The sequence below is a fragment of the Amblyraja radiata genome, chromosome 38 (genome assembly GCF_010909765.2).
Source record: "Amblyraja radiata isolate CabotCenter1 chromosome 38, sAmbRad1.1.pri, whole genome shotgun sequence".
Taxonomy (NCBI): domain Eukaryota; kingdom Metazoa; phylum Chordata; class Chondrichthyes; order Rajiformes; family Rajidae; genus Amblyraja; species Amblyraja radiata.
Window position 1 is genome coordinate 14,524,685 of NC_045993.1, and position 24,024 is coordinate 14,548,708.

Consider the following 24,024-nt stretch of genomic DNA (forward strand, 5'->3'; position numbering starts at 1 on the left):
TGCGGTATATCATGTTTTTATCCTTGCAAGCAAAGCACCAAGGCAAGTTCCTTGTGCGTATACATACTTGGCTAATAAAATTATATTGATTATTATTATTATTATTATAGGTTGACAGATGAACAGAAGAAGCTACTAACTGCACTGGCGCTGCTGGAGGAGCAGCTCAGCCAGACACGGCTGGAGCTGCAGACTGCACGTGCGGGCCAGAAGGACGTGGACTCCAGCATGCAAGCATTGGAAAACAAAATTAAAAGTATGACTGATGTAAGTTTTCCCAAATAGTTTTTTATTTAACTGTAAAAGGCCAAAACTTTGCACTTCTTCTGCCTTGGAGATGATCAAAGAGATTGAGGTGAAGAGGAAAGTGTGGAAAGTATCTTGCCCTCTTCCCTCCCCTTCTTTAACACTCAACTCCCACTCACCCCCTCCCTCTCTAACTGCGTTCTTCCCTTTCTCTCACTGTCTCTCCTTTTCCCCCTCTGCTCCTTTCCCTGTGTTCACGATGTGGGCTCCTCTACATTGGAGAAACCAAACAGGCGTTGGGTTTCTACTGTGCGGAGCACCTGTGTTCACTCCATGGGGCACTCCTGAGCTTCATGTTATCTCATTCTGACTCTTGGATGTGGGAGTGACTGAACAGTCTGTGATTTCCTGCACTGTTGCAATGAGGCTCAAAGCAATCTTGGGGAATGGCATCTCACCTTCCATTTGGGCTCATGGCAGTCCTCTGGGCTTGAACTGAATTCAATAATCTTGGGCAACTTGATTCCTCTGTTAGTATCAGTTGCACATTTGTGATAATTGGGTTGGTTTGTTTTTTTAAATCTCCATCCAAAAATGGAGGGCATGTCCATGCTGACCTGCCAGACACGTCTTGTCTGAAAAGCATCTCCACCTGAAACGTCACCCATTCCTTCCCTCCAGAGATGCAGCCTGTCCCGTTGTCTATCTTCGGTTTAAACAGCATCTGCCGTTCCTTCCTAGACATGTCTTCTTGCTCTGCATTTTGTAACTGCTACGATCTTTTGTCTATTTGTCTTTTCACCTAACCGCTCCTATTCACTCCATGACCAGATAACTTTGTGTGCAGCTTATCCCCATGGCCACCTGGTTTTACACTATCAGAGTCATCCACCCATCCACCCACCCACTCGGGTCAGGCTACAGATGCAGCCTGACCCGAGTGCTCAGCATTTTGTTTTTCAGATTTATCACATCTGCAGTTTTCACGCATTTATTCTAACATCTTTTTCTGTATGACTGCCACCTTTAAGTCCATGTTAGCACACTTCCTCCAATATCTTGGGCTCTTCATTGTTTTGCAGCAGCCTCATTTGTGGCAAATGCCTTTTGGAGATCTAAATACACACGACATTTACAGGAGATAGACACAAAAAGCTGCAGTAACTCAGCGGGTCAGACAGCATCTCTGGAGAAAACAAATAGAAAATTCCTTTTCTCCGGAGATGCTATCTGAGCCGCTAAATTACTCCAGCTTATTGTGTCTATCTTTGGTTTAAACCAGCATTTGCAGTTCCTTCCCACTACATTTACAGGTTTCCCTTATCAACTCCCTATCACATCCTGTCAAGTTTTGTCACACATGATTTTTATTAAACCATGTCGGCTACGTTTGATTAGATTCAGCTTACCAAATGATTCATTATTTCCTCTTGCGAACTATGAGTGCTGGATGAATTAAAATCATAGAGTGATACAGTGTGGAAACAGACCCTTCTGCCCAACACCCACACCCACCAACATGTCCCAGTTACACTAGTCCCACCTACCTGCGTTTGGTCCTTATCCCTCCAAACCTGTCCTGTCCACGTACCTGTCAATTGACCTATAGTTCCCACCTTCTGTTTCTGGTGCTGGGACACAGGTGAATCTCGCTCACAGCCTCTCCTACTGCTGGTTCAGGTGCCCAGTAATTGTGAGTTCTGCTTCCAACAGCCATTCAGGCAGTGAACCCTTGGCCCACTGTACTAATTGCATCAAACCTTTGTGCCAATTGAATTACATTCCCAACTTTGTTTACTCTGAATGGACCAATCAGAATATCATCACCTTATGTGTAGGAAGGAAATGCAGATGCTGGTTTACACCACAGATAGACATCAGCGAGACAGGCAGCATCTCTGGGGGGTGGAGAATGGATGACATTTCGGGTCGAGACGTCTGAAGAAGGGTCTCAATCCGAAACATGATCCATTCTTTCTCTCCAGAGATGCTGCCTGTCCCGCTGAGTTACTCCAGCATTTTGTCTTTTTATCTATAATATTATAACCACTCAAACAATCTACCTGCTGCAGTTCCTGGCGACTCTCTCCTTGCAACCTTTCTTCTGCAGTCCTGCCAATGTTGTAAACCTTTCTTGTGTCTCTCTAGTGAACTCCCATCAATCCTGTAGGGAGGCAACCAGAATCCACACAATGTTACAGGTACGGCTGAGCTAACGTTTTCCACAGTTCCAAGATGACTGTCCCACTACCTTCAAAGATCCATGAACAAGCTCTCTAAAGATAGACACAAAATGCTGGAGTAACTCAGCGGGACGGACAGCATCTCTGGAGCATTAGATGCTGCCTGGTCCGCTGAGTAACTCCAGCATTTTGTGTCTATCTTCAGTGTAAACCAGCATCTGCATTTCCTTCCTACACAACAAGCTCTCCAAGATCTTTCTGTTCCCCACCACGGTTCAGTATCCTTTCAGCTATAATGTATTCCCTTGCCTTGTCTCCCTCGCCAAAGGATCAACAATTGTAAAATAATGATTTTTTAGGATGACAAAGATGCTGTTTTGCATTGATTTCAATGTTTACAAGGAGGAGCGCTGACTATCCTGCTCTTGTGTGTTTAGGATACGGCGTTGCTCCCACTGGTCCACAAGCTGCTCTTTGGTTCATCACAAGATAGCACAGGGGAACCACTGACAGCACAGCTGGTGAAGCGCAAGGAACTCGAGGCCCTCCTTGCTGCCTTGGAGAAGAAGGTCCTCTCAGATGCATCACTTTACCCTGGTCCTGCAATGGAGACACACTCGGCAGCTGTCAGAGCAGGGATTATGAAGGTACAAGCATGCAAGCAGCCAGTTGCTCTAACTGGAACAGACTATTGCATTTCAGAAAAGTAATTTGTTCATATTATATAGTTAATGAAATTGGGGCATGTCTTGCTCTACGTTCCATCAAGTCAGCACTTTTGCTTGTAATGTGTCAATGAACAACACATCCTTAAACAGTGCTCCCATGAAGTGTCTGAGAGTCCCTCAGTGTCTAGTGGTGGCCGGACCTTAGACCAAGCCCACTCCCCCACAGCCGCTGCATTGACTGCACTGAGCTTCAGTGTGTCCCACACACCACATACTCTCACACCCTGGAATGTGCCAGTCGGCAGCAATTCATTTACCCACATCTTATGCAGGAAGATCAATTTTTGGGCAGACCAACGTGAGTCTACCGCTGAGATAATGATCTTCCAGCAGCAGTTGACATTTATCTTGTTGTGCGTCCCTGTGAACAGCTCATAGATCACTGATGCACAACTGCTCAGGGTGAACCATGACAAGAGCCCTTCCATTCTTCTTCTGACCTTCCTGTCAAACACCCAGTGCATAAGGAGGTGAATGTTGTCCACACCACAACCACCTCAATGGCAGCGTGCAGTGGGGTGCTTTACTGACCGAGCAGGCAGGGTCTGACTGGGAGGGCTCCTCACACTACTGTTGGCGAGTTCCTCTGTCTGCTTGGGGAACCATCTGATGGGATCCATCGAGTTCTTCTCCCACAGTGTCTGTAGCTCGTTCTACGTTGATCACTTGTGGTCACAGGTAGTTTTCTTCAGGAACCTGTCTGTGAAGGACAGGTAGTAAGGCAATGTCAAACTGAATAGAACATTGCTACACTAGTCCCACCTGCCTGCGTTTGCCCCATATCCCTCCAAACCTCTCCTATCCATGTCAATGTACTTTAATAATTATTGACCTGATCACATAATCCTGCTACCTTCTACGCAGTATACGTGGGCTCTCCATTGCTCACTTTTATTAGACCTTGCTAATTCCAGATTATGGGAATGGATAAGAGGGATCATTTTGTGGGAACTGTTGAAGGGAGCATTGCCGTCTGGTTTCTGTATGTGTGTGGGCTCTACACTCTATTGCACTCTACTGCCCCCTTCTTATCCCACATTATTGTTATTTTTTCCTTTGGTAGGAAGTGAAAAGCATTGTGGAGCAAGCCTTGAAACTGTACAGCGCTGACAGGGTTGGATTGGTGGATCATGCACTGGAATCTGCTGGTAAGTATCAGACAAAAGCCCGGGCCAAGTAAAACTGAATGTAACAGACTGAAAGGGTGTTGTGTGGGCTGGCACTTTAGTCATGTTTGACTTGCTCCTGTGGAATGGGGTGTTCTTTCATTGCCTTATTCATCCTCCCAAAAAACCCTATTCTGTATTTGCCTCCAATTCCATTAATATCCCCAGTTCATAGTATCATTGGTGGGATGGCCTTGCCCTGCGGCACCATTGGCCATCTTCATTCTGTCCACTGCTCCACCATCCCTGCAAACACATTGGATAATCTCTTGTGCGCTCTCTCCGAAGCTTCATGCCTTTCTGAGGGCAAGGCAGCCAGGACTGGATGCACTACTCCAGCTGTGGCCAAGCCTGTGTTTTACAAAGTTCCCCCCATCACTTCTTTGCTCTTGTACCCTGAGCTGTTATTTATAAAGTACAGGAGTTTTTAAACTTCCTTCCAAAGGCACATATATCACCCACGTGTGTAAGAAGGATGTGAAGGTCTGATGAAGGGACTCGACCCGAAACGTCACCCATTCCAGAGACACTGTTGTTTCTTCACTCCTTTTAGAATTGTGCCCTCTAGTTTACATTGCCTTATTCCTCCTGCCAAAATGAAATATTTCACATTTGAATTACAGCTGTAACCAGCCTGTACAAACCCTATTCTGTATTTGCCTCCAATTCCATTAATATCCCCTGTTCACAGTATCATCTGTAAATCTGGAACTCCAAGTCATTTAATGTTGTTAGGTGGAAGAAAAGATGGGTCTTATTCTGCCCTCTGGCCAATTTTACAACTTCCAATTAACCTACAAACCTGAACATCTTTGGAGTGTGGGAGAAAACCAGAGCACCCGGAGAATGCGGTCACAGGGAAACATAGAAAATAGGTGCAGGAGTCGGCCATTCGGCCCTTCGAGCCTGCACCGCCATTCAATATGATCATGGCTGATCATCCAACTCAGTATCCTGTACCTGCCTTCTCTCCATACCCCCTGATACCTTTAGCCACAAGGGCCACATCTAACTCCCTCTTAAATATAGCCAATGAACTGCCCTCAACTACCTCCTGTGGCAGAGAATTCCAGAGATTCACCACTCTCTGTGTGAAAAATGTTTTTCTCATCTCGGTCCTAAAAGATTTCCCCCTTATCCTTAAACTGTGACCCCTTGTGACCTGTGACCTGAGAATGTACAAACTCTGTACAGACAGCACCCGTAGTCAGGATCAAACCCAAGTCTCTGGTGCTGTCAGGCAGGAGGTCTACCGATCCGTCACTGCTGCCCTGATTTAATTGCTCCCCTCTTCTGTTGGTTAGCCAGTTTTATTCCTTGAAGCAAAGTTTAAGTTGCAGAGAAAGTGAGAACAAAATAGATAGACTGGAGACCAGGAGACATTTGAGATGAACATCGACATCAGCTGGATCGGTGAAGATGCAACTAGTGGCAGACGAATGAAATCTTAAACACTGTAGAAGTGCAAGAAAAGAAGACAAGCTCATGGTTTGAAATGTGGATAGAAGCTTGGTTCTTCTCAAACTAACATTGGACTTAATTGGAATTGTGTAGAAAGCTGAAGACCTACTTTAGGTTTCAGCCATCTGCAGAATGACCAGGATGCTGCCTGGATTAGACAGAATGCTAGAATAGAATATTAGCTATAAGGGGAGGTTGGACAAACGGAATGTTTTTGCTGGAGCGTCAGAGGCTGAGACGAGACCTGATAGAAGTATATAAAATTATGAGAGATATATAGATGGAGTCGTCAGTCTTTCCCCAGGGTGGAAATGTCAAATACACGAGGGCATAGAGTTAAGGTGAGGGGGGGGGGGGGGGTGTTTAAAGGAGATGTGTGAGGCAAGTTTTTCTTGCCCAGCTGTAGGTGTGTTGTCAGGGGAGGTGGTGGAAGCAGATACAATAGTAATATTTAAAAGGCATTTGGACAGATACATGTACAGACAGGGAGTAGAGGGATGCAGACCATGTCCAGTCAGATGGATGAGTTAGGCTGACATCACGGTCGATGCAGACACAGTGGGACAAAAGGGCCTGTTCATACGATGTAAATAGATGTTCTACAATATATGAGAAATATATGTTCTACAATATAAATTGTCCTTTCTGGCAAGTCTCTAAACTAGGTCAGATGTAATGCTATATGGCTTTATATTATTGAGAAAAAGAACCTATGCAGACAGCAGTCATTTGTTGCACATGTTCCCAGCTAACTGCCCACAAATAACAATATTTTTATACCTTGGTCAGCGGGTAGCAGTTTTACTCTCATTTTATGTTACAGAAATCTTTCTCATTGTGCTTAATTTTTTGCAAAAACAGCTCCTTGTTTATTCTAGTTGTATAGAATGGAAAAATGATGAGAGCAAGTAAATGGTTGAGATTTGGGAGGGTACTTATCCAACCACTGCCACCTGGTGGCCATTCAGCTGTGTATTTAAAGTTTCAGTTGGATTCTGTGCTCCAACCTGTTGGACATTGTATGAAAATTAGTTTTCAAGTTTACTTAAACAATTGTGATTGTAACATTAAATTATTCTACAGTTGTGCTGGATGTGTTGAGTTCTTGGACAAATTGGAAAGTTCTTCTTAGTGGTCAGCACTCAAGCAAAAACTTTCCAATCCCTCTGCCAGAGTTTTGCAGTTCTCTGCAAACCTGCATATTTCTTGAAGGATTCATGATTAACTTTGTCCATTCAGTGATATGATTATGATTTTTTTCCCTTGTTAGGTGGCAGTGTGATCCACACGCGCTGCACAGAGACGTTAGAGACCAAGACTGCTCTTCTTAGTCTGTTTGGCTTTCCACTGTGGTACCAATCTCGGTCACCCAGAGCTGTCATTCAGGTATATAATCCTTGTACTGCTGCTCCCTTCTGTCTTGAAAGCAGTGACCTTTGAATACTCTCCTAGAGGCAGCAAGGTACAGGGACGCTATAGGTCCACAACTTCAAGATTTGCTGTTGGGGGCACCACAACTAGTGTGTGTCTTCTGCTTTCCCCAGGTTTATGTGAAACATAATCTGTCTGCATAACATTTCTTCCCTGTCAGAAGAATGCAAGTTATTGATATATATGTCCAAAAAAATCATGTATTGGCCCACCATGCGTGCTTGTTCAGTACCACAGTTGTGGGATATGGAATAGAAACATGGAAATTATCAACAGGAGTAGGCAATGTGGCCCTTCAAGCCCACTCAACCCCTCAGTATGATCATGGCTGATCATCCAAATTGAGTCCCCAGTTGGGGGACTCCCCATACCTTTCTCCCCATACCTCTTGGTCCCTCTAGCTACAAGAACAATATTTAAGTCATGAGTATATTCAACAATCTGATTTCAATTGCATTCCATGATGGAGAATTCCTCTGGTTCACCACTCTGGATGAAGAGATTTCTCTCCCTCTGAGTCCTACATGACCTCACCTTATCCTCGCACTGTGATCCTGGTCCTGAAACTCCCCAGCATCAGGAACATCTTACCTCGAATCTTTCCAGTCCTGTTACAACTTCTACATTTTGTAGGTTTCTAAAAAATGATCATTCCTTCCAAACTCCAATGACTATTGACCAGATTGTTCTTCATACGTCAGCCCTGCCATCCCTACAGTTAATCTGCTGCACTTATGATGTGTTCCCTCCATAGCAAAAATATCCTTCCTTAAGGAAAAGTGGGCTCCTTCCATCTGCTTTAACCAAACTACGACGCTTTATGGTCCCCATTCCTCTCACCTGGATATAGATTGCCAGTGTGTTTGTCAAATCTTCAATTCAGTTCAGATTTTTTTAATCCACTTATGGAGTCATATAGCACAGAAACAGGCCCTTTGTGCCCAACACGTCCACGTCAACCATCAACTAATCCCATTTGCCAGCATTTGCCTGTAGCTTACAGAGGTGCCTAAGTCCAGAGGGTTGAGATTTTAAAGCAAAGAAAGATTTAGAGGAAATGGGAGAAAGCATATTTTGTGTTGCATTTGATCACCCTGCCCGAGACAGAGGTCCTGCTGGTTCAGGTACTTGTCCTGATACTTTGTAGATGGTGTGAGTTGGGGGCAGTGTGTTAAAAATGCTTCAGTAACTCCTGTTCTCTTCATTAACTTAATAATTGTCACACCATGAACCAAAAGCAGCAATGGGCTCTGCTGGAAAATTGTAGCGCGTTTTCTCATTGTGCAGGGTTGAGATAAATTGGCAGAAAACATTGAGGGGTCGAGACTGCAGATTCCTGCCATAATAACCCCCATCCCAACAACCCATCCCTGTTCCCAAAATAACCCTTGACACCCGTTCTAATCAAGAATTGGTCTATCTCTGCCTTAAAAATATCCACTGACTTGGCCTCCACAACCCTCTGTGGCAATGAAGTTCCTTCTCACCTCCTTTCTAAAGGTGCACCCTTTAATTCTGAGGCTGTGACCTCTGGTCCTAGACTCTCCCACCAGTGGAAACATCCTTTCCACATCCACTCTATGCCTTTCATTATTCTGTAAATATCCTCGTATCCTCACGTGGATCGTGTCCAAAAATCCAAATCTTTGCTGTCCCTTTAGGAAGAATCAGTGTTCTGTTGAAAGGTAGGGGGATAATTGTGGGCGGCACAGTGGTAGAGTTGTTGCGTTACAGCGCTTGTAGCGCCAGAGACCCCGGTTCGATCCCAACTGTGCGTGCTGTCTGTACGGAGTTTGTATGTTCTCCCCGTGACCTGCGTGGGTTTTCTCCTAGATCTTCGGTTTCCTCCCACTCTCCAAAGACGTACAGGTTTGTAGGTTAATTGGCTTGGTAAATGTAAAACAAAATTGTCACGAGTGTGTAGGATAGTGTTAATATTTCCTGTTTCCGCGCTGTATCTCTAAACTAAACTGAGAATATTTCCTAATGTTTTTGTTCTTGTTCTCTCTTGCAGCCGGAGGTTCATCCTGGGAACTGTTGGCCATTTAAAGGTTCCCAAGGCTTTGTTGTCATCGAGCTTGCTGTCCGGATCAGGCCTACAGCCTTTACCCTAGAGCACATTCCCAGATCCATTTCTCCTATTGGATCAATTAGTAGTGCCCCTCAAGACTTCTCTGTTTATGTGAGTGAAACGTATAGAATATGAGTGTATATTTGGGAACCATGGTGTTTGTCTGGAGCATGCTGCTGAACATGGCAAGGCTTTCTTGGACATTGGATTCCATGTTCAGGGTACCGAGTGGTCTCACAATCCACATCAATAACATTAACAAGTTCTGTTAAAAATTAGCAAATTCCATTTCACAGTCCAGAATAATAATCCCTCAAATAGAAGGCCCACTAATATAATCTTCAATCTTCCATGCTACACAAGTTGCTCATACTGGTGTTTGAACTGTGATTCTGGGTTTTCACTGTCTTCACTGAGTTTTGTCACTTTATTGCACAATCCTCAACACTGCGAACCACAAAAGCTTCATACAGTGATTAAGCAACTTTACAACCAATAGATGAGATTAAAGTTAACGCTACCCTACACATACTAGGGACAATTTTTATGCCAAGTGCTTTCCTGAACAATTCTTCACTGGTATTCCCTCAGGATTGAGGATGACTTGCTTCCGCTCTAGTTCTGTGGGTAAAGAGGTGCCTGATGAGGCCCCTGTGGTGGGAAACACTGATTCTACCACAGATGAGAGTTGATGCTACGCATGTAGGACATCGTTTCATTCTGTTTGATTGTGTACAGATTCACTTCATGTGCTAAATGAGGTGATGACATTTTTCCAATTGACTTTTAGGGAACTACTTCTTCTGTTTGAAATGAAATGACTTTATATATTCAACCAAGCTTTCACCCAGGCAAGGGTGAAAGTCCTGCTTTCACCAGCTGGTATAATTGTTGGGGTGACTGGAGAGTAATTTTCTGTGTGCAAAGCTTGCTAATTTCTACTTGTTCACAGGGCTTGGATGATGAAAATCAAGCCGAAGGGGTCCTATTGGGACAATACACGTATAATGAGGAAGGGGATTCCATCCAGACGTTTGAGGTGCAGGTATGGAAGTGCATAAAGGATCATTGATTCTTTGCTGGAACAATCCTATAACCTTGGCCTTTTCCTGTAAGCTTTTATTTTCCTTTGACTCAAATATTTATCTATCTTTTACAAAAATATACTTTGCGATGTAGTAACTGTTAACCAAAATCTGGCATGTGCCAATATTTGACAGTTAGCGCACTGGTGTTTGAACTGTGATTCTGAGTTTTGGTGCTGACTTCACCCATGTTTTAGTTTAGCTTAGAGATACAGTGCTGAAACAGGCCCTTAGTCCGCACCAACCAGCGATCCCCGCACACTAACACTATCAATTGACAATAGGTTCAGGAGTAGGCCATTTGGCCCTTCAAGCCAGCACCACCATTCAATGTGATCATGGCTGATCATCCACAATCAGTACAAAACATGGAGGGGATTGTCCCCCACCTCTCAAAGCACGGGGGGGGGGGGGGGGGGGGGCGTGTCCCCCGTCCCCCCTGTACCCCCAAGATTTCCGCCCCTGCACCAAGGGATCAGGGACTGTCAGTAAGTTCTCTCACATGCGTCTTTTGCTGAAAATTAAATATGTTTGGGAGGAGTTTGCGCATTGTGTAAGAAGGAAATGCTGATGCTGCAGATGTTTTACACCGAAGATGAACACAAAATGCAGGAGTAACTCAGTGGGACAGGCAGCATCTTTGGAGAGAAGGAATGGGAGGCGTTTTGCAGTTTGAGACCCTTCTTCAGACTTGTATTATCGCAAATATCGTATTGACTGGAACAAATGACAAGTTACAAATAGAAAATTGCAAATCTGCAGGTGATGGAGGACTGAAACACAATGCTAGAAATACTCGGGTCAGGCAGCAGGTGCGCAGAGATACTTTTTTAATTGACCATTCATGCAATCTGCTCAAGGATAAACATGTTTTCAGATGCAAAGATAGGGAAACCGAGGAGAGCTGGATCAGTGGCTGATCTACTTGAAGCATCTACAAGTTTCAAACTTGCTGAACCAATCCAGATTACAGATTGTAGAAACAAGAACCTGCAGATGCTGATTTACCGAGGAAAGACACAAAATGTTGGAGTAACTCAGCAGGTCAGGCAGGTCCAGGAATGCTGCCTGACCCACTGAGTTACTGCAGCATTTTATCTTTCCAGAATAGAAGTTTATTTTTCATGGCCACTTTATTCACAATTTGTCAGTTGCCACAAAGCAAGCCTGTGTAAGTAAGCATGTTCTTTCCCCATCCACGATGCTACATGGAGTAAAGCTGTTGCTCCCAGTATTTCCTGCTGTAATTGAAATCTATGCTCCTCTTATACCTCTGTAAAGCATCGACCTTTTCCATGATAAAATGCTTGTTATCAATGCTGTATGTAATTGAATAGAATGTCCTGAAATCCATGATCAGCAGGATGTTTTAAGTCTGGTTTGTAGCTAATCCATCTTCTCTCCTGCCTACAGTACTTTCATACTGAAGCACAGGTTCCCTGATCTGTCGTCATGTTTTTTTGCTTTGTAGAATAAAGATGCTGCCGTTTACAAATTCACTGAACTGCGGGTGAATAGCAACTGGGGCCATCCAGAATATACTTGCCTCTACCGGTTCCGTGTCCACGGAGAACCAGCCATGTGATTCTGGAGCTCGGCTGCCCCGCACTCTACAACACGAACAACCTCTACGTAATCTGAATTCAAAGTTGATTTCCAGCAACAATGTCAATTTCTGGCATAAATGTTTATAGTGTTTTAAATTATTTATAATTATTTTATATTAAATATATTTAGAATGAAACATCCTTAATTTGAAAAAAATTTCATTACGGCGTGGGGTTGTGGGGGGAGCGGGGTGTGTTGGTGGGGGTGTGAGGGCGGGGGATGGGGGGCAGGTGGGGGGTTGAGGGGGGAGGGGGTTGTGGGCAGGGATGTTGGGGGTGGAGGGGGCTTGTGTGGGCAGGGTTTGTGTGGGTGGGGGGGATGTGGGGGGGTCTGTGGTTGGGGAGGGGGTGTGGGGGGAGAGGAGGGTGGTATGGGAGGTTGTGGGGATGGGGAGGGGGGGTGTGGGGGAGGGGGTTGTAGGGGAGGGGGGTATGGACTTACCAGTTCCCGGCCCCGTCTCCGACCGCACTTCTGGATCCAGGACCCGGCTCCGGACTCATGTTCTCCAGAGATGCTTCCTGACCCACTGAGTTACTCCAGCACTGTCTATTTTTCCTTCATCCAACTGCCCAAGCCCACCCTCCCCTTCCTTTCCTATGTTCCTTTCCACCCATAAACCTCTCTCTGCCTTTACATTTCACTCCTCTTTCAAATCTGCTCTACTTATCTACATGCATTTTTCTTCTTAACTTTTTAGTCATAGAATGATGCAGTGTGGAAACAGGCCCTTCAGCCCAACTTGCCCACACCGACCAACATGTCTAAACTAGTCCCACTCACATGCGTTTGGCCCATATCCATCTAAACCTGTCCTATCCATGTACGTGTCCAAATGTCTCTTAAACATTAGGATAGTCCCAGCCTTAACTACCTCCTCTGGCATCTCGTTCCATACACCCACCACCCTTTGTGTGAAAAAACTACCTCAATTCCAGTTATTTTCTGAAATATTAGTTATAAATTTGGTGCAAAAATGCTCCAAAATAATGCTCAGAATGCATCAGAGAGCATCAAAAACCCCTGAGCTTAAGTGAGCCCTGGATCCCGGCATCGAGGGACTTCACGCTTTGCGCTCGTGATGTGCGCAGCGCGCACATTATTTCACATTAAAATTTTTGTAAACTTGTCATGCCACCCCCCTTTTTGAAAAGCTTCGTACGGGCCTGATACCCCCAATACCATATGCTCGAATTTTGCACAGTAATCTCTTGTGTGGGACCTTGTCAAAGGCTTTTTGAAAGCCCAGAAACACCACATCCACTGGCTCTCGCTATATCTCAACACAAAGTACATTTTAGAAACATAGAAAATAGGTGCAGGAGTAGGCCATTCGGCCCTTCGAGCCTGCACCGCCATTCAATATGATCATGGCTGATCATCCAACTCAGTATACTGTACCTGCCTTCTCTGACTATTATCTAAATGGTGGCCGACTAGGAAAAGGGGAGATGCAGCGAGACCTGGGTGTCATGGTACACCAGTCATTGAAAGTGGGCATGCAGGTGCAGCAGGCAGTGAAGAAAGCGAATGGTATGTTAGCTTTCATAGCAAAAGGATGAGTATAGGAGCAGGGAGGTTCTACTGCAGTTGTACAGGGTCTTGGTGAGACCACACCTGGAGTATTGCGTACAGTTTTGGTCTCCAAATCTGAGGAAGGACATTATTGCCATAGAGGGAGTGCAGAGAAGGTTCACCAGACTGATTCCTGGGATGTCAGGACTGTCTTATGAAGAAAGACTGGATAGACTTGGTTTATACTCTCTAGAATTTAGGAGATTGAGAGGGGATCTTATAGAAACTTACAACATTCTTAAGGGTACACAAAATTGCTGGGGAAACTCAGCGGGTGCAGCAGCATCTATGGAGCGAAGGAAATAGGCGACGTTTCGGGCCGAAACCCTTCTTCAGACTGATGGGGGGTGGGGAAAGAAAGAAGGAAAAAGGGGGGAGGAGGAGGAGCCCGAGGGCGGGCGGATGGGAGGGTGGGAGGAGACAGCTAGAGGGTGAAGGAAGGGGAGGAGACAGCACAGGCTAGCCAAATTGGGGGAATTCAATGTTGATCCCATAAGGACGCAAGGATCCCAGACGGAATATGAGGTGCTGTTCCTCCAATTTCCGCTGTTGCTCACTCTGGCAATGGAGGAGACCCAGGACAGAGAGGTCGGATTGGGAATGGGAGGGGGAGTTGAAGTGCTGAGCCACCGGGAGGTCAGGTAGGTTATTGCGGACTGAGCGGAGGTGTTCGGCGAAACGGTCGCCCAACCTACGCTTGGTCTCACAGGGGTTGGACAGGCTAGATGCAGGAAGATTGCTCCCGATGTTGGGGAAGTCCAGGACAAGGGGTCACAGCTTAAGGATAAGGGGGAAATCCTTTAAAACCGAGATGAGAAGAACTTTTTTCACACAGAGAGTGGTGAATCTCTGGAACTCTCTGCCACAGAGGGTAGTCGAGGCCAGTTCATTGGCTATATTTAAGAGGGAGTTAGATGTGGCCCTTGTGGCTAAGGGGATCAGAGGGTATGGAGAGAAGGCAGGTACGGGATACTGAGTTGGATGATCAGCCATGATCATATTGAATGGCGGTGCAGGCTCGAAGGGCCGAATGGCCTACTCCTGCACCTAATTTCTATGTTTCTCTCCATAAGCCACAAGGGCCAAATCTAACTCCCTCTTAAATATAGTCAATGGCCTCAACTACCTTCTGTGGCAGAGAATTCCAGAGATTCACCACTCTCTGTGTGAAAAATGTTTTCCTTATCTCGGTCCTAAAAGATTTCCCCCTTATCCTTAAACAACAGAACCACATCTCCACTGGGCACAGGAACCCGGGTTCCGTAGCCCGATCATGGATTGCTTTCTTCCCCTCTCCTTTCTTTAGCTTTCCAATTAATTCCTGAAGACTTCTTGCAGACTCGTGAGAGGCTTCTCAGAGCCACTTGCAAAAGTCGCCTCCAGCACAAAACTCTGCTCCTGCTCACATGGCCTTGCCTTTCCCCTTCACCAGCCAGCCAGCTGCTTGCTGCCTCTCCTCCTCAGCCTTAAACCTGGCTCGTGACAAATCCACAAAGGCGGCCGGCCTTGTCATGACCCACACTGGCGACGGTGCAAGCCCGGCCACCCTCCAGAGCCAGTCATCCCACCGCCGCAGGCAGCCTTGCCAATACACAGCCGACAGCGCAGTGTGCTGGCCGCCCTCCCATCCCCGCTCCCAGAACGTGCGGCCAGGGCTTCTGTCGGGGGGACGGGTCCGCCACATTGACCAAGCCAGGGCTCTCCCTGCAGCCGCTCACTCGTGTGAAGGCGCTAAATTCACCCCTGCCCCCGCCAGAGAGTCATACCTTAGCGGTGCTCGCTATGACGACTTGATTGGCAGAGCCGGCAATTGTGACTTTGAACATTTTTTTTCTCCTTCCTGGAAGTTTCAGTTGCATTTGGGTTGAAATGCGAGCGGCATCCTCCTCTTTTTCCTTTACTTCAATGGTCCCGTCAACACACACACACACACATGCGCAGAGTGAGAGGGCAGCAGGCAGACACGCAGCTTTTATGCAAGCGCGAAGAGGAAGTTTTGTCTTTTCTTTTGAACTTTGAAAATCTCCAAAAAGGGAGGTGCACCGTTCCCAGAGACACTGCAATACTGGGTCGATGCGTGGAGTGGACGGAGCAAGCCCCTATTCCATCTCCCTGTTCCAAAATCAATTCAATATATGGTCCCTAGATAAGGGACGTATCAGATATTAAACTGATAAGAACAGATTTTTTTAATTTCAAAACATACTTTATTCAATTGGAAAATATATACAATTTCTGAACCATTCAAACAAAATTCATCTGAGACTAAACAAATTTTTTCCAGTACAATTTTTTTACATTTGTCAAATTTCACCAAAACCCTAGACTGTGGCCCTCCCCCACCAAGCCTTGGCGTTGGCTGCACCAAGCTTCAGCGAGTCCCTTAGCACGTACTCCTGCAGTCTGCAGTGGGCCAGTCGGCAACATTCCCTGACGGACATCTCGCTCTGCTGGGTGGTGAGCAACGCTCGGGCAGACCAAAGAGCGTCTTTCACCGAGTTGATGACCCTCCAGCAGCACTCGATGTCAGTCTCTGAATGTGTCCCTGGGAACAGTCCGTAAATCACAGAGTCCTCTGTGACGGAGCTGTTCGGGATAAATCGTTCCAGGGACCCTTTCATACCTCTCCAGACTTCGTTTTGCAAATCCACACTCTGCAAAGAGGTGGGCAACCGTCTCCTCTCCATAGCAACCGTCCCCGGGGGCAGCGTGCGCTGGTAGTGAGGTTCCGACGGTGCAGGTAGGATCTAACTGAGAGGGCTCCCCTCACCGCCAGCCAAGCCAGGTCTTGGTGCTTGTTGGTCAGTTCTGGCGATGAGGCATTTTGCCAGACAAGCTGGGCAGTCTGCTCTGGGAACCACGCCACCGGATCCATCGAGTCCTTTCCCTGCAGTGCCTGCAGGACATTCCGTGCTGACCACTGCCCGATGGACTTGTGGTCAAAGGTGTTGGTCCGGAAGAACCTTTCAACAGACGTCAGATGGGGCGGCAATGTCCAGCTGACTGGTACATTGCGTGGCATCTGCGCCAGGCCCATCCTTCGCAACACCGGGGACAGGTAGAACCTCAGCAGGTAGTGGCACTTAGTGCCCACGTGCCTTGGCTCTACACTCCGCCTGATGCAGCCACACACAAAGGTGGCCATCAGGATGAGGGCGACGTTGGGCACGCTTTTACCCCCGTTGTCTGCCGACTTGTACATGGTGACCCGTCGTACCCGGTCCATCCTCGACCCCCAGATGAACTGGAAGACGGCCCGGGTGATCCCCGTGGCGTAGGAGGGAGGGACAGGCCACACTTGTGCCAAGTACAGCAGACCCGAGAGCACCTCACACCTGATGACCAAATTTTTCCCGGTTATGGAGAGGGAGCGTTGCCTCCACAGCTCCAGCTTCCTCCCCACCTTGGCTATCCGCTCCAGCCAATTCTTGTTACTCGACTCAGCCCCCCCGAACCAGATCCCCAGCACCTTCAAAAAGTCAGGCTTGATGGTGAAGGGGATGGAAGATCGGTCGGGCCAGTTGCCAAAGAGCATGGCCTCGCTCTTCCTGCGGTTCACCCTGGCTCCCGTGGCCGACTCAAACTGGTCACAGATGCTGATCAATCTGCGGACCGACCTTGGATCCGAGCAGAAGACGGCGACATCGTCCATGTACAGGGAGGTCTTGACCTGGATGCCCCCACTGCCTGGCAATGTCACTCCTCTTATGCTCGCATCCTTCCTGATGGACTCGGCAAAAGGTTCAATACAGCAGACAAACAAGACAGGAGAGAGAGGGCAACCCTGCCTGACTCCAGACCTTACAGGGAAACTGTCTGATTCCCACCCATTGATTTGGACTGCACTACGGATGTTGGTGTAGAGCAGTTTGATCCAATTTCGGATTCCCTCCCCAAAACCCATTTTGGAGAGCACGTCCCTCATGTACGTGTGCGATATCCTGTCGAAGGCCTTCTCCTGGTCCAAGCAGACTAGGCAGGCATCCACCCGTCTGTCCTGCACGTAGGCGATGGTATCTCTCAGCAGCGCTAGGCTGTCTGAGATTTTCCTGCCAGGTACAGCACAGGTTTGGTCCGGGTGGATCACCCGTCCCAGAGCAGACTTGACCCGGTTGGCGATGGCCTTAGACAGGATCTTGTAGTCTACATTCAACAATGTTATGGGTCTCCAATTCTTTATATCTTTCATCTCCCCCTTCTGCTTGTAGATTAGGGTGATGCTGCCCTTCCTCATGGAGTCTGACATGCTGCCGGCTAGAAGCATGTCGTTGTACACTTCCAGCAGGTCCGGGCCCACCCAGTCCCACAGAGCCGAATACAACTCGGCCGGTAAGCCATCGCTTCCGGGAGTTTTACTCGAGTCAAAGGAGCGGATGGAGCCAGTCAGCTCCTCTAGGGTCAGTGGTTGGTCCAGACTCTCCTGCTTGCTGTCCTCCAAGACCTCCGTGATAGAGGACAGGAAGTTCTGGGAGGCGGTGCTGTCTGTAGCCTTTTGGTCGTACAATTCCGAGTAAAAGGATTTGCAGACCCTCATCATGTCTGTCTGCGAGGATGCTACCGAGCCGTCCTCCTCCCTAAGGCTGTTGATCACAGAGCTCCCCCTGTGAACCTTATGGAAGAAGAAACGTGAGCACGTCTCATCCTGCTCCACATGGCGGACCCTGGATCGGAAGATGATCTTGGAGGATTCAGAGGTAAAGAGCCGAGCTTGCCGGTCCTTCACCTCTCTAAGTTCCTCCCTCACATCCACCCCCCTCGACTGCAGAAGGAGCAGTTGTTGCAATTCTGTCTGGAGTTGGCACAATTCCCTCTGACTCTGTCTTGCTCTCTGAACCCCTTTGGCTATGAAGAACCTCTTAATGTTCTCCTTGGTTGCTTCCCACCAGAGTGTCGGGGAGTCAAAGAGGGGCCTCACCGTTCTCCAACGTGCGTAGTCCCTCTTTAGCTCCTCAACGTTCTCTGGGGTCAACAGCTTCACATTTAACTTCCACGAGATTTGGTATGCAGCTTCCAACCAATGTGCGACGTGACCATCTGAGGGAGACAGTCCAGGTGGGATGGGGGCCGGTTCAGATAGCTCTGGGAATGAAGCTGTTCCTGAGTCTGGAGGTTCGGGCGTAGAAGGCCTTGTAACATCTGCCGGAGGGAAGTAGTTCGAACTGTCCATTACAAGGGTGTGAGGAGTCTCTATGGATGCTGACGGCCTTCCTGAGGCACCGTGTGTGGTGGATGCCCTCCAAGGTTGGTAGCTGTGTCCCAATAATCCTCTGCGCTCTGTCCATTACCTGCATAGATGCTGCCTGTACTGCTGAGTTCCTCCATCACTTTCTGTTCTCGTAAGATTCTAGCAGCAGCAGTTCCTAGTGTCTTTATCAAGACCAAGTGTTGGTGTAATGGAGACATAAGACACTGCAGCTGTGGAATCTTGAGCAAAACACAAAGCGCTAGAGGAAGTTAGTGGTTCAAGACAAAACAAGAGGAAGTTAGTGGTTCAAGCAGCAGGGACTAGACAGACGGTCGGTTCAGGTCTGAAGAAGTGTGGTGCAGCTGGTAGAGCTGCTGCCTCACAGTGTCAGAGGCCCAAGATCGACCCCGACCTCCGACGCTATCTCTGTGGAGTTTGTACATTCTCTCTGTGAGTGAGGTAGATTTCTCAGGATGTTCCAGTTACCTCCCACATCCCAAAGATATATGGGTTTGTAGGTTAAATAGTCGAGTAAAATTGCCCCTAGTGTGCAGAGAGTGGATTAGAATGTGGAATAACATAGAACCGGTGTGAATCAGTCTGAAGAAGGGTCTCGACCTGAAATGTCACCCATTCTTTCTCTCCAGAGATGCTGCCTGTCCCGCTGAGTTACTCCAGCATTTTGTATCTATGATCGATAGTGTAGACTTGGAGGGCCGAAGGGCCTGTTTCCAGGCTGTATCTCAAAACCAAACGGCTCTGACCTGAAACATCGCCTGTCCATTCCCTCCTCTGATGCTGCCTGACCCGTTGCGTTCCTCCAGCTCCTTCTAATAGAGCTCCAGATGCAGACATGTTAGAGGATATCAGCGCAGCCCTTCCCAGCTCTCCATCCTCCACTTCCCTCCCATTGGGGAATATCAGTTGCAAGTAATAATTGTGGATCCTGCTGATCTGGCTCTACACACAGAAGGTAGTTGAGGCCAGTTCATTGGCTATATTTAAGAGGGAGTTAGATGTTGCCCTTGTGGCTAAATATATCAGGGGGTATGGAGAGAAGGCAGGTACAGGATACTGAGTTGGATAATCAGCCATGATCATATTGAATGGCGGTGCAGGCTCAAAGGGCCGAATGGCCTACTCCTGCACCTATTTTCTATGTTTCTATGTTTCTACACAGATTTCCAGTTTGTGCCCTTAAGGAACCTACTCTTTCTCTGCTTAATCTTGCCAAGGCCATTTCATGCCGTCTTAATCCTCCTCATTTCTTTATGTTCTCTCCTGCATCACGTGTAAACCTCAAAGCACCCCCTCCATTTTAAATGCTCATTCCTAACAATTGCTTTAATACTCCCTCCTTCTCCACGACTATCTTTAAACTTCCTAAACAGAGCAGCACGGTGGCGCAGCACCATAGTTGCAGGTTTGATCCTGAATACGGGTGCTGTTTGTACGTTCTCCCCGTGACTTCGTGGGTTTTCTCCGAGATCTTCAGTTTCCTCCCACACTCCAGAAATGTACAAGTTTGTAGGTTAATTGGCTTGGTATGAATGTAAAATTGTCCCTAGTGTGTGTAGATAGTGTTAATGTACGGGGATCGCTGGTGGGTGCAGACTAGGTGGGCCAAAGGGCCTCTTTCCGTGCTGTATCTATGATCATTCGCCCTCATACAAGCCTCAGCAATGGCAATCCCAGTTGGCCATTTGTGTGTGATGGCGGTGGGCAGCCAAGGGACTGCCTGAGCCGGCAGTTTGCCACTCCTCCGGGCTTCTGTCCATGCCCAGGTGTCCCTGGAGTGGGAGCACACGTTGACCACGTGCACTTTGGCTGCTTCCTGGTACCGCTGGGAACCACAGGGGCTTGCGTGCATCAAGGTTCAAGGACATCATATTTTAGTTAATACCAAGATAGACACAAAATGCTGGAGTAACTCAGCGAGACAGGCAGCATCTCTGGAGAGAAGGAATGTGTGACGTTTCCGGTCGAGACTTCTTCAGACCAATAATGTCTAATCCTAATGTTTTGCTTTGATAACTGTTTTATGTATTGTTTTTTGTTAATTAACATTTCCTTAGAATGTATTAGTTGTTCTTAAAACCTGTAATAAACTTAAAAGATGATTCCAGTCAATGTTGGGAAAGTTGTAGGGGGACTTGTCTCCTCCATGTTTTGTGACCCAGGCGCTGCAGCCAGTCCCAGATCGCCTGCGTGCCCCGGGACTAGTTGTTGCGCTCAGGTCGGCTGGCAGGTCTGGCTGTAGCGCCCAGGTCAGCTCGCTTGCTCCAGGGATTGGCTGCAGTTCCCAGGTCAGCTCGTTTGCCCAGGGACTGGGCTGCAGTTCCCAGGTCGCCTACATGCCCCAGGTATGGCTGTGGCACCCAGGTTGGCTCGCTTGTCCCAGGACTGGCTGCAGTTCCTGCAGGGACGGATTTAGATGAAGAGAGGCCCTAAGCTGTTCCACTTGTGAGGCCCCTCCCAATCCAGCACCCCCACAATTAGAGGAAGATGGCCCACCAGATTGACACCGATTTGCAGCCGAGTGTGGCCAATGAGATAAGGGACTGGAAAGCTGCGCTTTTTATTTATTTATTTATTGCCAGTGCTAGTCGAGTTATCGTCTTAAAACACTATTATTCTAAAATGGAGGGCAAGGAAAATTACTGAAGGGTTGTTTAGAGACTACAGTGCGTTGTGACAGCATATGTAAGAAAGGCCTATGACAGTGTTCAAAATATTATACACCTTGCAGGGCTCTCACCTTTTTCTCTGTTGTCAGCCGGGCAACCTTGGCAGCTTTTTAAGTTGCTAAATGACAGTTTAGGTGGTCATTTAAGACGGCTTTCATGACGCATGCGATAATGTGCTCGGACAAAATGCGTAGTTACCAGTCGGAATTATGTTCAATGAAGCACTCGCATATTATTTCTGCTTCAAATAAAGTCACAAACTAAACATATTCACCAATCAAGACATGATAGATACCACAATGACATGCAGCAAAATTATAATACGGTATCTCAACTCTTTTTACACGTTGCAATGAATGCAATTTCTATTATTTCTTTCCACTTCCAAACAAAAATGTGGTTGGATTATTCAGCGTATGATCAACCTCGGTGAGACCAAGCGCAGGCTTGGCGATCGCTTCGCACAATACCTCCACTCAGTTCGCAATAAACAACCTGACCCCCCAGTGGCTCAACACTTCAACTCCCCCTCCCATTCCGAATCCAATCTTTCTGTCCTGGGCCTCCTCCATGGCCAGAGTGAGGCCCACCGTAAATTGGAGAAGCAGCACCTCATATTTTGCTTGGGCAGTTTACACCCCAGCGGTATGAACATTGACTTTTTAAATTTCAGGTAGTCCCTGCTTTCTCCTCCCCTTCCCAGCTCTCCCTCAGCACACTGCCTCCGCCTCTTCCTTTCTTCTTCCCGACCCCCGCACACCCTCACATCAGTCTGAAGAAGGGTCTCGACCCGAAACGTCGCCCATTTCCTTCGCTCCATAGATGCTGCCTCACCTGCTGAGTTTCTCCAGCATTTTTGTCTACCCATTCACATAAGATCTGTTATCCCACTTTCCTCACCCACTCAATTTTACAGAGACAAGTGAACCTACAAAGCCAATGCGTCTTTGGGATGTGGGAGGAAACCCACACGCTTGCAGGGAGAATGTGCAAATTCAACACAGACAGTGCCCGAGGACAGGATCGAACACAGATCTCTGGTGTGTGAGTCAGCAAGCCTACCAGCTGTGCCACTATATTTTGTTTTCCAACACACAAAAAAATAATACGTTGATAACTTTGGTTACTAAAAAAATGAAAATATCAATTTTCTGACATATCTCCAATGTCCCCCTTTACAGCTACTGTATGTTTTAATTCAGTTCAAGACTATGGGGCAGTACATTGGCCATAAAGTTGCTGCCTAAAAGTGCCAGAGACCCGATATTGATCCTGAATATGGGTGTTGTCTGGATGGAGTTTGCTCCTAGGTACACAAAATTGCTGGAGGAACTCAGCGGGTGCAGCAGCATCTATGGAGCGAAGGAAATAGGCGACGTTTCGGGCCGAAACCCTTCTTCAGACTCCTTTTCCCTTTGATCGCATGGGTTTTCTCCAGGTGCTCTTGTTTCCTTTCCACATTCCAAAGGTGTGCAGGAACTTATTTCAGACCCAACCCAAAATGTAATATTTTCCTTTTGTCCAGAGATTCTGTCTGATCTATTGAGTTACTCCAGCTTTTTGTGTCTATCTTCAGTTTAAACCAGCATCTGCAGTTCCTTCCTACACACACAATACTATACGATAGAACTTTATTTATCCCAGGAGGGAAAGTGTGTGTATGTTTGTGTGTGTGTGTGTGTGTGTGTGTGTGTGTGTGTGTGTGTGTGTGTGTGTGTGTGTGTGTGTGTGTGTGTGTGTGTCTCGCTCCGTCTTGACTTACTCCGCTAATGTGTGGGATAGAACTAGTGTACGGGTGATCGGCGTGGACTCGGTGGGCCGAAGAGCCTGTTTCCACGCTCTATCTTTAAATTAAAATAAAAACACTAAAACCAGAGGGAGTCTAAAGAAGTGTCTCTACCCGAAACGTCACCTAATTTCTTCTTTCCAGAGTTGCTGATTGCTCCATGGAGTTCCCCCGCACAATTAAAGCATGGAATAGTCTTCACCCTACCATAGTTACCCAACCAGACGCAACTAAATTTAAGGTAGCTCTTTTTTCCCCAAGATCCCTTTTTTGCTTAAGTCCAAGTCAAGAGTTTTATTGTCATGTGTCCCAGATAGGACAATGAAATTCTTGCTTGCTGCAGCACAACAGAATATGTAAACATAATACAGAAGAGGAGATAAAAGTTCAGTGTGTTTATATACCATAGACCATATTTATACAAATAAATAAACAGATAAAATGCAATAGGCTGTTATTGTTCAGCCCTCCACCACCTCCAGTTTAAATTCCATTTAGAATATTTTTGGAGGACCAGGAAACCAGAAGCAAGAGTTACTCCAGGGAGTTACTCCAGTTCCAGGGTGATGGAGTGATTGTGCGTTGGTTTTCAGCGGTCGCGGCGAGGTGGCAACCGGACAACAATGGCAGCCAGATCTCCCACAATTCAAAGCGTGGGAGAAAGTGGCCAGCGCCGACCAGTTGGTGTGGCAGTGCGCATGCGCAGGGCGGCCGATGATGTGCTGGCCGTGGTTGTGCGCATGTTCAGGGGGGAGGATGTGCTGGCCGTACCAGTCCGCATCTGCAAGGTGGGCGGCCGTGCCGGCAGATGAGGA

The 24,024-nt window shown here is 47.2% G+C and overlaps 1 protein-coding gene, 1 long non-coding RNA gene and 1 other non-coding gene across 3 annotated transcripts in view; 1 reads left to right on the forward strand and 2 right to left on the reverse strand.

The window, feature by feature from the left end:
* The first annotated feature begins 40 nt into the window (after positions 1–40).
* On the forward strand, positions 41–12,119 carry LOC116966847 (SUN domain-containing protein 2-like). Its single transcript, XM_033013187.1, has 7 exons — positions 41–267; positions 2,867–3,076; positions 4,221–4,305; positions 7,055–7,170; positions 9,230–9,397; positions 10,239–10,331; positions 11,843–12,119. Exons 1-7 carry the CDS (start codon positions 229–231, stop codon positions 11,954–11,956), a joined length of 825 nt encoding a protein of 274 aa, XP_032869078.1. The 5' UTR covers positions 41–228; the 3' UTR covers positions 11,957–12,119.
* Positions 3,227–24,024, reverse strand: part of LOC116966853 — a 35,140-nt gene continuing 14,342 nt past the window's right edge. Inside the window, exons 2-3 of the long non-coding RNA XR_004410077.1 lie at positions 15,318–15,446; positions 3,227–3,857 (exon numbers count right to left, since the gene is read on the reverse strand). This is a non-coding gene — a long non-coding RNA (uncharacterized LOC116966853). The remainder of the gene's footprint in view (positions 3,858–15,317; positions 15,447–24,024) is intronic.
* Positions 15,584–15,779, reverse strand: LOC116967168. Its single transcript, XR_004410172.1, has one exon. It is a non-coding gene; the product is annotated as a U2 spliceosomal RNA (small nuclear RNA).